Consider the following 16,980-nt stretch of genomic DNA (forward strand, 5'->3'; position numbering starts at 1 on the left):
AGCCAGGTGATTGTTGGCAACAAGGCCTTTGGACTGTGTTTCCCTGGTCCATCGCTTATTTGATTTTAGATTTCCGTGATGCGTATCAAGCAGTCTTACGCTGCGGCCTAATGTGCAGACATAAGCCACTGGTCACTCTCATTCTAAGTCCGAACGCACCTCGCTAATACTCCGGACTTGTCAGGCGTGACATATGACAACTCTTGGATATTGAGGCGTGTTGCCAAATCATGTATGGAGAATAAGATATGAATTCACCCTTCAACAAGTACCTTATTTAATATGTCAGTCCCTAATACTTTTCTTATTGACGATGACCCCAAGTTCTTCTTAAGCACATGATCTGCAGAACAGTATTTAGCCAGGAACTCGGATATTAAAAGGTGGGAGGGAGATGTGTCCTCAGGCCCCCTGCACTTAGCCTGAAAATACGGTCTACGTTCACCAATCATATTCTCATCGTGAGTTTACTGCAGTGTCACAGGTACCTGGAGGTAAGGTGGACTTCCTGCTTATACGACCACTAGCGGAAAGCCAATTCATGAATCTCGAGGGGTTTGCCCTCTTTATAGTAGGACACCGGACCTATCGGAAGACTCAGGGTTCCATGTTAGATCCCAACATTATTGTTGTGCTGATCCGGCTATTATTGGATGACATGCAATATGCAGTATTACTACGGATGCTGACGTACCCAAGGTACTAGCGAGCACATGCATCAAGCTGCCTACTACCTGACATGCATATTGAGCGAGAACTGTAGGTCGACGTGGCTGTTGTACTCGCTAGCGGATACCTTGGAGTTGGTCAGATCTATTACTGACTATCGGCTTCTGCCATTGATTTGTTTCGCGATAGCCCGACTTGTACAGATGCCGATTTTCAAAGCCAGGAAGTCAATTTGATATTTTTGTGACAGATGACAAGCAGCCCTCGCCAACAAGGTCTATCTTCGGCCGGTCAAATCGAGCCCATCACGTCCACGCACGGAGCCTGGGGAAACGTCTTATCACCCTGGTGGCTTAGTTCCCGCTTTGTCTTTCTTTGAGGACATACTCCTATGACCGCCCAGACCGGGTTAGACTTTGGTAGTCACCCATGGGTCAACAAGTGAACAGTGCCTGGTCATGATCTAGATTTTGACAAGCAGAAGAAGGAGCAAGCTGAATAGCGCTGATTTCTCGCCTTATTCAGCTCGGAAAGTGTGTTCGAAAGACCGGCAGCGCCGTCGGCCCAAACTTAGAACTGAGGGGGGATCCTTCCTTGCCTTGCCAGAGCAGGCCGAGAGAGGAGTACTTATACGCCGATCTTATGCAGCGCTGGGAACTAAAAATACAGGATTATATGTCTAAGACACAAAACATTCTTCATCTGCAGGTGTGCGGAGCGGAATAATAATCCGTTTTGAGGACGACTCGGCGGGGACCGAGGTATGCGCCTGACCGAGTTGAGTAAAATTTTGAGCATTGCTGGTTGTGATAATTCCCACGGCAGCAGCATAGCGACTAAACTCTTTAAACAATCATAAGCGAGACGAGACTAGACAATATAGTCAAGAACAGTTCACCCGTTGTCAGGAAGAAAGTTTTGATTGTCCGCCAAAAGTGGGCCGGCTCCTTAATGTTTCAATTGGAGGCCCGGCACACGTGCCGGGACTCTCGCATTAAATTCGGCCCATTCGCCGATGGAGACTGAGAGCCCTCGACAGGACCCAAAAACCGATCAAAGAGAAATTGGAACAAACGCGGGGCTCAGGGGTGAGAGACTCAAGAGAAACAATGAAACAACATACATCGAGGTGTTTCTGTCCAGTAACTTTAGCAATTCTTCTGGACACAAAGGAAAGCCAGAAGAGACTGGAGAAGGTCTCTTTGGATTAAATCAAATAGAAATCGTACTATTGAGCACCCAGTCTGGATCCCCCTCTTGGGGACTACTATATACATTACGGAGTAATATATTAATTGTGGCTGAAGGAGACTGGATCATTTGATGAGGTGGTTACATCGTCACGACTAGATTGTTGTTAAATTAAAATTCCCACTGACATTGTACAGTACTCCCTTCCAAGGTGTCGGACGACTGTTAGAGTATAGATTCCATTCCTGGTGTGGACATCCGGTAGCTGCCCCAGGCATCCAGCTGGGTGGGCTCCAATGATGTGGTATGTGGTAATAGTAATTCCAGCAATAATACTTGAGACGTTGAAAGCCCTTACTGGTAAAAAAAAAAAAACAAAAAGAAAAAAAAGAAATATCTCTGTTGGTTAGCAGCAACAGGAGGAACGAAATGTGACTGATTTTTAAGCCCTAATCAAGCCAATATCTCTTCATTGATATACCCTCAGTCCCGAATAATTGTACTGATATCAAACTAGGATGACAACTGGAGTTCTCCATATTAAGGTTTGGGGAACGAGGCATGCACTTGGAATTAAACCGGAACAGTTCCAGTTTCTATAAATTCTTTCTTGTAGACAGAGCAATGTCTGTCTCCTGTAACGGGTGGTTGGTCTGGTACTTGTCTTAGAATGTATTTTTACTATGATTCCGAAAAGAACTATATTTTTAGTGGCTTCCATCATTATTCTGAAGCGTGGTCGGGATTAACCCCGTGGATTTGGCGGTGCCCACCCAGGTCACTAAAGCTGCACCAGTGGAAGTGACTAAGGATGACCGCTGAACGCTGATTGACTGCCCCCTGGCTCAGGCTCACCATCTCTGTGGGAAAAAGTGACTTGACAGTGAAAGTGATTGATCCCCCTCCGCGTGCTGCCCTCCCGCCGAACTTTCGACTCCCAGTTCCAAGTTCGTTCCCCCCCAAATCTTTCCATTCCACCCCGTATATCATTTCCTTTCGGTCTCAATCTTAGGCTGGTCCTTACATGGGAAAATAAGGAGAGAAAAAAAAGTAAAGAAGTTTGGATTCTTTCCTTTTTTTTTTTCTCTTTTTTCCCCCTTCTGATTCTTTTTCATTTTTGAAAACCTGTCCCCCGTCCTCCCCCCGGAAGTTGTGTGGTTTTTGAAGTGTGCCCTTCCCGGTTAGAGTGTATCGCTCTCTCCCCTTAAAACACTGTTCGATCTATTGGTTTGGCGATCGACAACGTAAAGTATCCCATCAGCACCCTGACATTCTTCGGTCGCCACTGAGACGGGCATTCTATTCACCCTCGCCTTGGAATCCTTCAAATTTCACTCTTCGTTTACTTGCCATTACCTTTCTTCTTTTTTGTTTGACGTCTCTCGGCCAGTGAAAAAAAAATATAAGGGCTTTACTCGGACCGCAGCAGCAGCACAGGTCAATTCTGCTACGCCATCGCCCGCCGGTATCTGCAGTGACTCCCCTGCGTGCACCACTCCCTCGCAGGGTTTCGCCTCGCCTTTTTCCCAGTCTTTTATTCGTCCGAAGGTATTATCCGTTGGTTGAAAAATCACAAATTTGTACGTTCGGTACCGAGAGACCAATTCCGCACGGAGAAAAAGCTGGACACCGGAGTAGACATACCGCGGCGTTTGTTCGGCCTCAGATCACGGCGGAATTACTTGATTCTACCCTTTCGTGGAGGCCAACGTTGTCAGTCAACGTTGGAATCGCTATATGATCTCAGACGTCCATGGGAATGCTAAATTGGCTTCCGGTCCAGGTGGAAAGTCACCGATAGCGTCGGAAAAGGCCTCGACTATGCCGTGGAACTTGTCCACCGACACGTCGTCAGAGGCACCTACCAGGCCCCCATTGAATTCCCAGCAGTCGAATTCCCTCCCTTCAACGCCGTATCAACATGCGCGGAACCTCTCCTTCCACTCCCGATCCCCCTCCCCTCCGCACGGAAGCACTTCCCCTCGGTCGACCCATTCCGAGTCCACACACCTACCGCCATCCTTACGAAAACCATTCTCCGGGTGTAAATATGAAACCGCCATGGCGTTCTTCCGGAGAAGGATACCGTATAGCCTGGGTGCCGATTTGCTGCCGGAGGAGAGGGAGGGTCTCAAGGAACGGTTGGAGCCGGAGGAAGAGAAAAGACTCACCGACAATATGTTGGAGGTATATGATCGATTACTGCCGTCTGCGGAGAGTGACGATCGACGACGCCAACTTGTTCGCAAGTTGGAAAGGCTATTCAACGAACAATGGCCTGGTCGGGATATCAAGGTCCACGTTTTTGGGTCGTCAGGGAATAAACTCTGTTCAAGTGACTCGGATGGTATGTAGAAGTTGCGTTGTTGCCAGCTCGTGGGCTAATTTGGCGCAGTGGACATCTGTATAACGACGACATATAAGGAGCTCGAGCAGGTCTGTCTGTTAGCGGAGGTTCTTGCACGACGTAAGTGAACTCACTTGATTCCTCCAAATCCCGATCCCCAGCTAACACCCTTGGCAGATGGCATGGAACGGGTCGTTTGTGTATCCCACGCGAAAGTTCCCATCGTGAAGATCTGGGATCCAGAATTACAGTTAGCCTGCGATATGAACGTGAACAACACATTGGCATTGGACAATACGCGTATGGTTCGGACCTACGTTGAGATAGACGAGCGTGTGAGGCCGTTGGCTATGATCATCAAACATTGGACGAAACGGAGGATACTCTGCGATGCCGGTATGTTTCAATTGTGGGGGAGTCAAGGCAGCATCCCCCCCCCTGAAGTCCTTTGTGTTGACGTTTTGTCTCAGGATTGGGTGGCACATTAAGCTCCTATACATGGATATGCTTGATCATTAACTTCCTCCAAACTCGAAACCCCCCGATTCTCCCCAGTCTTCAGGCTCGACCCCATGAGAAGAAGATTTCGCCCGAAGGATTGGTCTGCTCATTTGACGATGACCTTGGCAATCTGACTGGATACGGACGGAAAAACAAGCAAAGCTTAGGCGACCTATTTTTTCAGTTTTTTAAATATTATGGCCACGAGCTCGACTACGAAAAGTATGTTGTATCTGTTCGAGAGGGTAAGCTGATCTCGAAGGAAGCCAAAGGGTGGCACTTACTGCAGAATAATCGCCTCTGCGTGGAGGAGCCTTTCAATACGTCGAGAAACTTGGGAAACACTGCAGATGATACATCCTTCAGAGGCGTACATCTCGAATTACGGAGAGCATTCAAGGCTGCATCACAAGGAGATCTTGAGCTCTGTTGTGAGCAATACGAGTATCCTCCCGAGGAAGAGCGATCGTGGGAGCGGCCTCCTCCTCAACCGCGGCCTGTTCTCACAGCGCCTCCGTCTTCCCGGGGCGGTCGTGGTGGTGGCCGTGGTGGGCGAAATTCGCACCAATACCCTCGTGGTGGTCATAATGGCAGCCGTCGGTCTTCAAATACGCCGCATAAGTCCAATAACTTCCGCCAAGCCAGCAACGGTATGAGTGCATCGGAACTATCTCTGCAAGCGCAGCAAGCTCAATATCTTCTTCATGACCATCTCTACCAGCAGATTCAGATCCTCCAAGCCCAGGAGCAGGAACTCCGGTTACAGCTACAAAATCAAGCGCTTCTCACCGGGAGACCACCACCTGTGCTTATCCGTCAGCCATTCATACAGTTTCCGATGCCTCAACAGCAGGAGTCAACCGGCGACGACAACTCTCGCTCAAGGTCCGGAACAGCGAACCACGCTCCCCACGGAACGCAGCTCCGCCAGCATGTCTACTATGGCACCCCTTACCTTCCGGTTGCGATCACGGGCTTGCAAGGCAGTAGCACGACTAATCCACCATCGCCATCGGCGCCAACCGCTATGCCAGAGCTTCGGCGCAATCCACGTCGGTCGTCGGTTGCAAACGGCTCCCCAGGCGGATCGCTCAGAGCGCAGTCGCAGCCCGCGCGGTCGGTTCACTCTCTTCCGAGCTTTGCCCCAATATACTCCATGACGCAAGATCCCCCACAAGGTTCAAAGCAGCGCAATACGCCCGTGTCCCCTGATGGCGCGCCGAACGAAGAAGACAACAACTTCATGCCTAGTAGTATGCCTAATGTGTCCCGCTCCCCCTACTTGGATGAAAGTCGGCCAACGGAGTATATGGGCTACTACCTCGCCACCTCACCACAATTGCAGACATACCATCAAAATGCCATGTTGTCTCCATTGCAAACACCGGTAGGCTTAGCATTACCGAACGGCGGTATCATGCCCTTCGTTGCCAACCCTCAAGAGTATCTGTCCACTTTCGGCCCCCAGGACGCATTCGCTTCGTCCCCGGACAACGGATCTACGCAGGCCTCTAAGGCTGGGTCAACGCATCAGCGGGCAACGGCACGACCCATGGCATCGGGCGGTCCCCTAATTGTCGACGGGTCGGTGCCTCTAAGTGAACCGCGCAATACTGCTCCCTCTGCCGAGAACTATGACCCTTATGGTGCCATGAGCCATTGCACGTCGACTTCGGATGATCACAATACTGATACTCCCGCCAGTGTCTCCGATTCGTTCTCTCAAGATTATCAAGATACTAGTTCGGTGGAAACCGACCAAACTCCGTACTTCGGCCGACAAGGAATCGATACTCGGAAGCCAGCCGACGCTTTGACCAACGGACACGGTGGGAAGCCCAGTCTGCTGTCAAGCCGTCTACAAAGCTTACATCTCTCGAACAGTGAGAAAATGGCAGAGCCGCCGTCGAAGCTTGGCCCAGAAAAGCACAAGGCGGCATTTTCTCACCAGGAAACATCGGAGAAGGACTCTTCTCGTCTGAGACATACGACCGCAGAGAAGGTGATGTCCGGACCGGAGCTTCAGGGTGCGTCGAATGGGAAACGCAGAACCAATGGCGTTGATGTTCCGGAGAAGGTCAATGGAAACTCTCATAAGTCCAAACCAAAGAACCGTTCCGACACATCGCACCCCACTGGTGGACCAGGCGACAAAGAACGGAATGGCGGCCACCCACGACGAACGAATGGCGCTGGCTCGACGACGCACGACTCCCATGGCAACCACACAAGTAGTGGCTGGCAGACAACCAAAAAGAAGCAGAAGAAAAATGCTAGGTCGAATGCGGAAAGCCGCCACGGTTTCCATGGCGGTGCTGAGCCCCTTCCTGCCGATGAATCTCTGAGGAAAGGCGGATGAAGGCCCTGATGAGATCGTCTGCATTTTTGACTGGATTTGCACCGAGTAGCATGAATTACGAATGTCTAGAATGAGTCACATGTCGTTGCAGTGAGCGGACCCAAGATTGCTTGTTGGAGTTCGCGGCATCTCAACTTCACCGTGAGTTTGCTAGAGCAACCTTTCATTAGGCGATTATACCAGCAGATCGTGCTATTGTATAGCACTTTTACAGTTTGTTGCAGCAAACTATCGAGACGTTCGGTTTATTATCGAACGTTACCCCAAAGTTATCGTCAAAAGGAGTTCAAACCTCTTGAACTGGACCCTATGACGCTGTATAAAATGAGGCAATACCCTCTTCGAAAATGACATAATTTCGGTTGAACTGATTCTTTTTGCTTTTGAATGGCAGGTATATGACTTTTTCTTATTCTTGTGTCTATGTCTATGTCTTCCCTTTGTTCTTTTCATGTTGAATATTGGCGTTTGCAGGGTCAAATAACGGAACTTGGCAGTCGAATGGTCTGGCTGGGTTACAATTGGTTCGCGGGTTATTTGCGTGATTTGCATAATTGCATATGATATCTGTTCGCTGATTTTATATCCTCGTTCGATACATGGCTCTTGACTTTGGCTGTTCCTTTGGAGCTTGATTCGTCTCCTTGGGAAGCCATTGAGCTTCGAGTTGATTCAGGGTTACCTCTGGCCGCGCTGCACAGGTTATCATCTTTTCAGACTTTTGTTGGCGCACACTTCTGCTGCGACGAACTCCTGACAAGGAAAAGGCGTCGCCACCGAGGCATTCACCAACAGCAGGATATACAGAGGTTGTTCAACTCGAACTCAGGATTGCGGTAGACAAAAAGGGGAGAACAGCAAGAGCGAGCAAAACTAAACGAGTTTACTATACATACAAACATCCACCTTTGATTTCGATGTTACGGATTGATTGAGTGACCGATTTCGTTTCTACCCATTGCTGGCTATGTTTATTTTCTTTTCCTTGTTTCCTTTGTTTGTTCCAGATTATATCCAAACGGCATGATCATCATCATTATCATTGTCAATATACCATCATAGCAGGGTGCCAGGCGAGTGGGTCATTGTTTCTGTGTTATATTTTGCGTTTTCTCTTTTTTTGAGAGAGAGAGAGAGATAATTTGTCCCTGTTTTTGTTACATATCATGTCGATCGAGTCCAGTCTGGATTGGGCGCCGGTTCAATGTAGAGGTTGGAATTTACATAAAGAGAAAAATGATAAAAATGAGAAAATGTCCGGTACAAGATGGTCCCATGAATAGGTGCAAATAAAAATAAAATAGTCCAGAATTGATAAGAGAGATTCATCCACCGCGTAGATATTACTGACATGACAGGTCGGATTAATAGTGACATCGCTTTTGCCTCCATTATTGATACATTTATAGGTGACTATTTCAATAACCCTCCCCAAGCAAAAGCTTGACGCTCGTTCAATATATCCCAAAAAGGATAATGAACCTTGCCTATGATCAGTCAGATGTATGTAAAGCATGTCGTACACTTCATACCTGCATGCAAGGTCTGCAAACTTTTCTTTGGAATGTGAGTCTGCGTGAGTCATGTCCATATATTCTCATTATTCCTTGTTTGGATTCAAAAATACGAGCATACTTACATGCTTATAGAATTGTGGAATTCCCCGGATCATCTACAAGAGAAAATATCCAGCAAAGGTACATAGCCAAAAGGAGGGAGCAATCCAGGACTGAAGTTTTAACTAACTCAACTATTCGGATCTACATACATCCATGTGTACATACCCTACAGTACGAGTTAACATGTGACATGACATTCCAGACCATCGACCAGAGGTCCAGACCTATTATGTCAGCGTCATACATAGTTAAGTTAGTTGGTTAACGAAGTAGATCCTGAATTATATTCGGCATTGATTACAATTACATGCCGGGGAGTGAGATAGCGAGCCCCATCTATGATTGAAATCAGAAGGTAAGAGAACCGAAATGGATATCCCTGTTCTTGTCCTGGGCCAGAGTGGACTGTTCTATCGAGACTCTTCTGTGAGCTTTCTATGGGTACTGACTGTGCTTTGGTAGATATTGTCACATGCGTGCCACTAAGGATGATCCTGGTAAGTATCTAGGGGTACTAATGTAACCGTGATTTTGGTTTGATATTGCCCTGGATTTCATTATCGGTTGGTCTTGCTTTTGGGGGTTCTATTTATTTATAGGGTCATTCGGATTCGGATTTCATGTGATCAATATATATTAATTGTATATTTTGTATATATATGTACATGCTCTGGTATGTCTCTGATTGGCCGTGGGAAGGTAAATAGCTCAATAAAAGCAGATGATCATAAGCGGTCTAGTCAAAAAAAAAGAAGGGAAAGTATTATTACAGCGTGAGAAAGTAAGCGTAGTAAAACTCGTATCATACACCAAGCCATGAAAATTTGGACGAGAAGAGATCGTTTCGCTCCGAAAACATAAGAGAAGGGAAAGAAAAGGAATATAAAGGTTTAGCAATACTAGCAGAATGCTTCAATAAGCATGTAGGGGAATATAACAACACAGGCTGTCCAGAATACCGTCACGCATCTGATTAGTGACCAGGGAAGTTGGTATAGAGGGGCCTCTCGGAGAAGCACCCAAAGAGAGATGAATGCGACAGTGAAGAAATGGTAGAATAGTACAAAGGGCTTTTTGATAAGGCCGCCCAAAAGACCCATTGGCTCGGAGTACATGCCCATATCGAAGTAGTGGAAGCAGCCTCGCTGGAGGACGCGGAGGTTTTCATCTAAGCGTTACGTTAGTGGCTGACTGGACAAAGGTGCGGTATACGAGCAAGGGAACAAACCATTCGCAGAGAAAAGGGCGTACAACGCCATGGCCAATATATTGATGACAGAGGATCCGTTTTTTCGCTTCCAGTGGAAGGACTTCAGCTGCTTCAACACCCTTTCGGTGTCTGCAAAATCGGGAACCTTTTCGGGACTCAACAGATCCCGGAACACAAGTACATCATTGAAAGCCACAGTCATGCCGCCACCGGTCAACGGATGCCGCATGTTCAGCGCATCGCCCAGTATTACAAGCCCCGGAGTTTTGTTCTGGGCGGCGGGAAGGAATGAGTTCGGCATAGACCTCAACGGGCCCTTTTCCAGCGCGGCGCGAAAGGCTGGCTGGACAGACTCGGGCAGAGATGGTAGGGTCACGTTCCATAGGTGATTCTTGACACCACCATTCTTGACTGACGCAGATGGGAGGTTCTCTGGGATGTCGACCAAGATACGGGTCTCGTGGGTGCCAATCTGGTACAGGAGGATCGGGGGATTTGCACTTAAGAGGACGTGTCCGTGGTTAGGTGCAGGAAGTTTCGTGTCAATTAGCTCGAGAGCCCAGAACCGGGACTTGACCGTTGGAGTATTGGTGTGGTATTGTTTTCGGAACTTGGAGGCGTAGCCGTCGGCGACGACGGTGAGGTGTCCGAAATAACAATCCTTTTTTCCCTTGGTTTGGCACTCCACACCAAGAACCTGCTTGGTATGAGAGCAAGTGATCAGGTCCGTCGCCTTGGTCTCCACAACGGTAACATTGGGGCAGGCCAAAGCTGCTTCCCGTAGCTTCATGATAAACCGTCCGTGGTGAAAGGAGCGGCCGCGCGGAGGCAGCGACGACGGGGTCTCCTTAGGGTAAGGCATAGTCACGGCTTTGTCAAAATAAGACACATAGAAACCGTAAGAGGGGATTGAATCGATCCCCTCCAGACACTCTGCTAGGCCTAACCGCTCCAGGGCCTGGACACCACCGGGCTGCAATAGCTCGCCGACGATGCGATCCGGCTCCTTCATCGAGGCTTCTAGCAGTAGGACGCTCCGGCCCTGTTTTCCCAGTGTAACTGCAAGCGCACATCCTAGCACTCCTGCGCCCACGATCACAACGTCGGCATCGTGGTGGACTCGTCTGCGTTCTTCGGCCGTATCGGCGGACTGGGTCGCATTAGCATGGCCGTTAGGGACGGCGGTGGCCATTGTGCGGGGGAGAGGTCGAGGGAGGTCAGCGAATAGGGCAAAATTAACGGGAACGGCAGAGCATATTCCTTCTTCGGAGTGGGAAAGAAGATTCGAGGGACAATTGGCCGGGGGAGAGAGAGAGGGAATAAGAGTGAAGGAAAGTAAGTGTAAGTAAGGGGGAAAAGACGCTGAAAAAGTTCAGGCAACGAAGGACCCGTGATATCGGTGTAGTGGCGTGACATGTGAAAGATTTTCCGCCCTAGAACTCCGCTGCCCCTAAAGTACGAGAGACCGTACGATCTTCGTGAAGATAGCGCTCATCCTGGTTCTTATTACTACATGATAATATTCATTTCGCCCTTCTTGATTGGTTCCTGACATGTGACACGCAGGGCTAGAAGTCGGCTTGGGAAATAGTTCCATATCGCTAGTGTACATCTCGGTGAAGCAACTCTATATATACAATTCTATAAAGATAGAAAATAATAGAAAAAAGACACCAACGAAAGAAGATTAGGAATAGATCAAAGTCAAAAGGGGAATATATGCTACATCACGGCAAATCTTCGGCTCGTATTTGCCCTAAGGCCACTCGCTCATTCCATCGAGCAGCGATGGACTTCGGGTTGATATCAATTCGACCCAGAAGTACCTCTAATTCGTATTCTTCGTCCCATCTCTCGATCGTCTCCGGAATATCAGATACCTTATATATCCGCCTCTCGTCAAGAGGCCGTTTCAGCATCCGCCGGAAGGACCGCTTCACATTAGAATTGCTTTTGAGTTCCCATAATAGAGGATCACCTCCACTCTTCTTCTCAAGCATGTCGGCGATATGTCCGAGATACTCCAATTGTTCGGCCCGTTTGGACGCTTCCCTCTTGGAGAGGCCGTCAGGATTGAACTTGCGATTTAATACTCCCATGACGCGGCTGACTTCGACAACAAGATCATGATTAAGTGCACTGCCCCGAGCAAGGCCAGATAGGATGCACCATCGTATTCCGGGAAGGTTATCCATAGCAGCGAACGCACGCAGAAACATTTTCATGCAGACCCCATCGAAGGGTAATGTGCGAGTATAGCGGGACATGTAAATGGCCGCTAAGAGATCTATGGCTACCTCCGGCTTGTTATGCACAATTAACCGTCTGCTGGTGGCCACCGTAATATGATGTTTGACATTCATTCGCTTGTTCGACCAGCAGAGCTGGTAAAATCGAAGGACGGCCATCTTGATCAGCTCCCCTTCCGACGCAGAGTCCACCTCCATGATCTGACGGAAGAACTGAGGGAAAAATCGAATGAGATGTCGGATGCCCCGCCACTCAGCTTCGACAAGCATGCGAGCTTCGCCGAGGCCGTGCTCAAGAAGAGTCGCAATGGCAGCCAACTCGACGTGAAGCTGTTTGAATTGGAATCGTGCATTCTTCGCATTTTGGAAGCACTTTAGAGCTTCTGTCATCTTCCCAACATGCATGTAATGTGTCATCTGTTTATGGAGCTTTTGGTACTGATCAACGGGCTTTGACGGTGTCACATCCTGCAGTGCTCTCTGATACCACGGCAGCGGACTTTGAGTGAAAGGCATCGTATTGACCTCAGGTATAGGGAATGAGCGCTGGTCGTAACCGAGAATCTGCTGTGAGGCAGCAGCCTGTCCATACTTCACCCGAGCAGCCTGCAGCATTTGCCAGAAACCCACGGGCGCTCCCTCAAGTGCTAAGCGGCGAAAACGTAGCATCTCAAGGAACTCTTGCTCATTGACGTGGACTTTCCAACCACGCTCGCGTGCCATTCTCGTGAACTCAGTTATCATGTGCTTGTCACCCTTCTCCACAAACGCCTCCAGGATATGTTTGTACAGGATCCGATCGGGGACGATATTGAGCTTATCAACGTAGCGGGTGACGAAGTCCTGGATCTCGTGCCCCGAATGAGATACCCAGTATTCAAGGAATATGCGATCGAAGATAGGGGTGAAGTCACGTCGCCGAGAGGTTAAATTAAGCTCGTGCATCTCCTGAAGGTCTGCTTCCACACCCTGCCAGTCACACGCGAGAGCCTTACCGTACACGAGGAGGCCTTTTGTGCGACAGCGAAGGGGAAGTTCGTATGTAGTCGTCATGTCTTCCACCAAAGCTTCAGCGTCTGCTAACCGACCAAACTCAACGTAGGCCTTGACCACTGGGTTGAACAGTTTGTCGCTGGGATCCTTTCCCAAACGGGGAAGCGTCGTTAAGATCTTTTTCAACTGCCCGTTCAAAAGCTCAATACTCCTCGTTTTTTTCCACAAGCCTGACAGGTATGCACCGCACAAGCCACAATCCCGGTCAAATTGTAGATGTCTAAAAAGGAACCACTTCGCTGTTGTGAGCCTATGTGATTCGAGCAAGCATCGTAGCACCACATCTACCATGTCCGGCGAGAGCTGAAATTTGTGCATGTACCGAGTATAGATAGTTGCGACTGATTCTATGCATCCCTTCCGTGCTAGTGCAAACATGAGAACCTTCCAAAGCCTGGGTGAGACCTTGTCCACCTCCTCCAAGCGCTCAAAGATGCTTCTTGCGATGAATACATTTCCCTGTTTACAGTTGACAAAGAAAGTCTGCACCGCAAGCTCTCTCCTATCGGATGATAGGCCATTCAGCGAAGCAGGATGTGCGTCCAAAAATAGCTGCGCTGCGTCGATAGGCCGCCCTCGGTCGAGAAGATCTTGCATTTGTTTCGGGATAGAGTTTGGTCCTTTCGGCAATGTACCCGTGCTATCCATCGACTCGGAAGCATTTGCAAAGGCACCGGTCTTGCCAATGGCAGGACTGGACCTATTGGGGTTTTCCGTAGGTCGCGTGTATTCAGGCGGAAGAAAGTCGCAACATCCGGGGAGCTTCCCTATATCCTGCTTTGTGTTCATTACCCCGGCCATATTGAGTCGAGCAGCATCCAGAAAAGCGTCGACCTGGGCTGAGTTCTCGAATGATCCAATTCCTACGTTCGAGCCGAACTCATCAGGTCGACGCCCTTCCTCGCCCTCCACATGCAAGGTCTGCGCTTGTCGTGATTTCCGATCCTCCTCTTTAAATGCATCCATACTTGTAAACTCACCAGCCTCTGCAACTTCCATCATACGAGCAAGTCGTCTCGCCGCGGAAGTGGCATCGTAATTGGGCGCGGAGGTTTGAAGGGCGCGTTTATTCTCGATTATACGTTCTGCGACGCGGACTCGGCGATGGACATCGTACGTGATAGCCGCAACGGTGCAGAAACTGCCCACAGTCGAGCCGGCAAGGGCCAGCCTGCGAAGGACACGCAGGGCATTGCGAGAAGGTACGGCCGAAGTGCCGTGGGCAGGCTTGGTGATCATGGCAATAGGACCTGTGCACCGCCGGCAGCAGGCGAATTGAGATATCACTGATAGAGCATCAGGGGAATTGAGAGATTGACGTTTAATTCTGAGTAGTGCAAGCCAAGAGAGCAAGCTGGGGAACTATCGCAATTGACGGTCGGAGTTTTGAGATAGATGATTTTCGGCGGAAAGTTTGCAAGTACGGAGTAACATTGGTTTCTTCCGGCCGCCGTACTGCTTGTGGTCCCATTCGTTCCTTTCCGGGTGAACCCATTTCCTGCACACGTGACTGTCCATTGTTCTTGCTTAGTCATTGATGAGTGGGTTTTTAGCAGAACCTCATCGCCAGTTATGGGTCTTTTGCTAGTAAAACTACACCAGACATTGCTATTTCAACCACGTTCTGCTTTCGTAGCGAGGCCCACTGATATGACCATATAAACCATGGTTGCAACCGCGCTGCAACCCAGGACTACTAACTGCGAAGGTAGATTCAGCATGAAAACTATGTCATATGACATATGTTATGTATTATAGATCTAACATAAGTTTCTTGCAAATAGGAGGATATGCTGCCCAAGATAAATCAAAAGGTAAATAGTATGGTATCGAAAATTCTCTATGTATTAAGGCAAGAGTTCATCCTCAACCGCTTCTCTGTAGTCATCGGTTTCGGTAATATGATTTCTTGGATCATCCAAATCAAGTCGAACTGCTGTACGTTAGTACGATATCACGGACAATTCCTCAAGAGTTTACTTACCATGTGCTTTGATATATAAGGTGCAACAAAATGCAATTCCAAACACAAGTGATAGGCATACAAACACCGCCTGTGAGAACTTACCCACCGTCACACTATATATGAAACTGCAGATAGAAGGAGCTATTACTCTAGCAATAGCATGTAGAAGGCCTTTGGCACCGAGAATCTGTCCTATGCGATCGCGGGGTACGTGTTTGGTAAGAGACGATTGCAACACTGGTGCGGCCATTCCCCCTAAGGATGTAACGACTCCCGACAAGATCAAAAGCGAGCCGTGGTTTGCCAGTGCGAATCCTGCAAACCCAATCATGTCCAGCAGAATCGAGACACGGATGAGGACGACATCAAGCGCACCAGAACCCGAAATAACCAGGTCCTCCCTTGGTTCCTCGCGGAAGATCCGCGTGATTATGGGGAGCACAATAAAGAAGTTGAGGACGCGAACGGAACTGATGATGGAAACAAAAATGCTTGATTCGACATTTCCCCAGCCGAACATGTATCCCGCATAGATAATGATGATCTGTGACATGCCCAGGGCCATGCCAAGGTGAAGCGTATCGATCACAGAGAGGAGGATGATGTTTCTTCGCAATGCAGGACTGGCACCTCCGTGATTAGGGAATAGAGTGCTTGGCCGCCCAGCTGGTGGGAATAAAATGGCCAGAGGCGCGATGATTTTCTTCGGGTTCCAAAATGTCATCGATAACCAACCAACATCTTCTTGATGGGCGAGCTTCACCTGATGTTTTTCTTGGGCTCTCTGCTTTTGCTCCTTAGACAGTGACTCTGGTATGACGAGCAGGACCACAAAGAAGAAAAGCACATGGAGGGCCAGCGCGGAACAGAATACGCTCATTATATCATGTGTCTTCTTCATAAGAATGGCCACAAGGAACGGTCCAGCTGCAACTCCAGTGAAGATGGCGCCATGCAGGTACCCAAAGGCTACACTGCGTTTCCCCGGAATGGTACAATCAGAGGCGTACGAGGTGCTCAGGGCCATTATGGCGGTAAATGAACCCCCTAAGCCGTCAAAGGTAGCGCCCAGAAGCAGTAAGTATATCGAAACTCGCTCTGCATTTGCTGCCACGATAACGGTAATTATCTCTGCTAGTACTGTTCCAATTGCACTCACAGCTATCATAGACGTTCTGCCATAGCGATCCGATAAATGGCCCAATTGAGGGCTGATCAGTGCCGACAGCAGGCCTACTACTAAATTGTAATACAATTGGAAGCGGGCAACGAGGGACTGAACTTCTGGTATTTGGCACTGAGAGTTGTCCTGCCCAAGAAGAACAGGCAGGTACGTAAATCCAGGATCGCTAGAGGCTCTTTCGGCCAGATAGTCTCTGCAGGTGAGAGAGACCATCAGGTTAATCTTCGGAACTGCAGCACCGCCGAAGCCTAACATATACAATAGAAGGAATGGGAATAACCAAAAGACCTGGTCGAATCAGAACGCGACACTTTCGGCTCAACTGCATTGAAGATAAACACGCACACTTGCTTTTGTCCGAGACCGCCAGAAGCCAGCATTCAACGCCGCCGAGTCCTGGCTGGATGTGTCTAAGCCTTCATCATAACCTTCTTCGCTCGTTCGTTGAAGTAGGGGCGTCTGCTCGTGGACGTGCAATTGCGCCGGGTCTTTGGGGTCATCTCCACCAGTGTTTCGCGGATGATTCTGCGTAGGGACGACTGGCCTGCTTCGCAATTGCCCGCCAACATCCGCATCGACAGAAGAGTTTGTTTGATTGGCCATTTCCAATACAAGGGCATTGACAGATATACA

General features: G+C 48.9%; 4 protein-coding genes across 4 annotated transcripts; 1 reads left to right on the plus strand and 3 right to left on the minus strand.

Annotated features, from left to right (window-relative positions):
* Nucleotides 1–3,921: 3,921 nt before the first annotated feature.
* On the plus strand, nt 3,922–5,698 carry AO090701000686 (PAP/25A associated domain family; the record flags this gene model as incomplete). Its single annotated transcript, XM_023237195.1, has 5 exons — nt 3,922–4,207; nt 4,256–4,327; nt 4,385–4,603; nt 4,678–5,358; nt 5,475–5,698. 5 exons carry the CDS (start codon nt 3,922–3,924, stop codon nt 5,696–5,698), a joined length of 1,482 nt encoding a protein of 493 aa, XP_023092246.1.
* Nucleotides 5,699–9,585: 3,887 nt separating this feature from the next.
* erg1 (squalene monooxygenase erg1) lies at nt 9,586–11,088 on the minus strand (the record flags this gene model as incomplete). The annotated part of the gene is made up of 2 exons (XM_001823440.3): nt 9,586–9,854; nt 9,915–11,088. 2 exons carry the CDS (start codon nt 11,086–11,088, stop codon nt 9,586–9,588), a joined length of 1,443 nt encoding a protein of 480 aa, XP_001823492.1.
* Nucleotides 11,089–11,623: 535 nt separating this feature from the next.
* On the minus strand, nt 11,624–14,437 carry AO090701000684 (pentatricopeptide repeat protein; the record flags this gene model as incomplete). Its single annotated transcript, XM_023237196.1, has 1 exon — nt 11,624–14,437. The coding sequence occupies one exon, from the start codon at nt 14,435–14,437 to the stop codon at nt 11,624–11,626; it is 2,814 nt and encodes a 937-aa protein (XP_023092245.1).
* A 608-nt stretch (nt 14,438–15,045) lies between these two features.
* On the minus strand, nt 15,046–16,950 carry AO090701000683 (putative tetracycline-efflux transporter; the record flags this gene model as incomplete). The annotated part of the gene is made up of 3 exons (XM_023237197.1): nt 15,046–15,131; nt 15,183–16,635; nt 16,693–16,950. 3 exons carry the CDS (start codon nt 16,948–16,950, stop codon nt 15,046–15,048), a joined length of 1,797 nt encoding a protein of 598 aa, XP_023092244.1.
* Nucleotides 16,951–16,980: the final 30 nt, after the last annotated feature.

This window comes from Aspergillus oryzae, chromosome 5, assembly GCF_000184455.2.
Source record: "Aspergillus oryzae RIB40 DNA, chromosome 5".
In the NCBI taxonomy this organism is placed as follows: Eukaryota; Fungi; Ascomycota; class Eurotiomycetes; order Eurotiales; family Aspergillaceae; genus Aspergillus; species Aspergillus oryzae.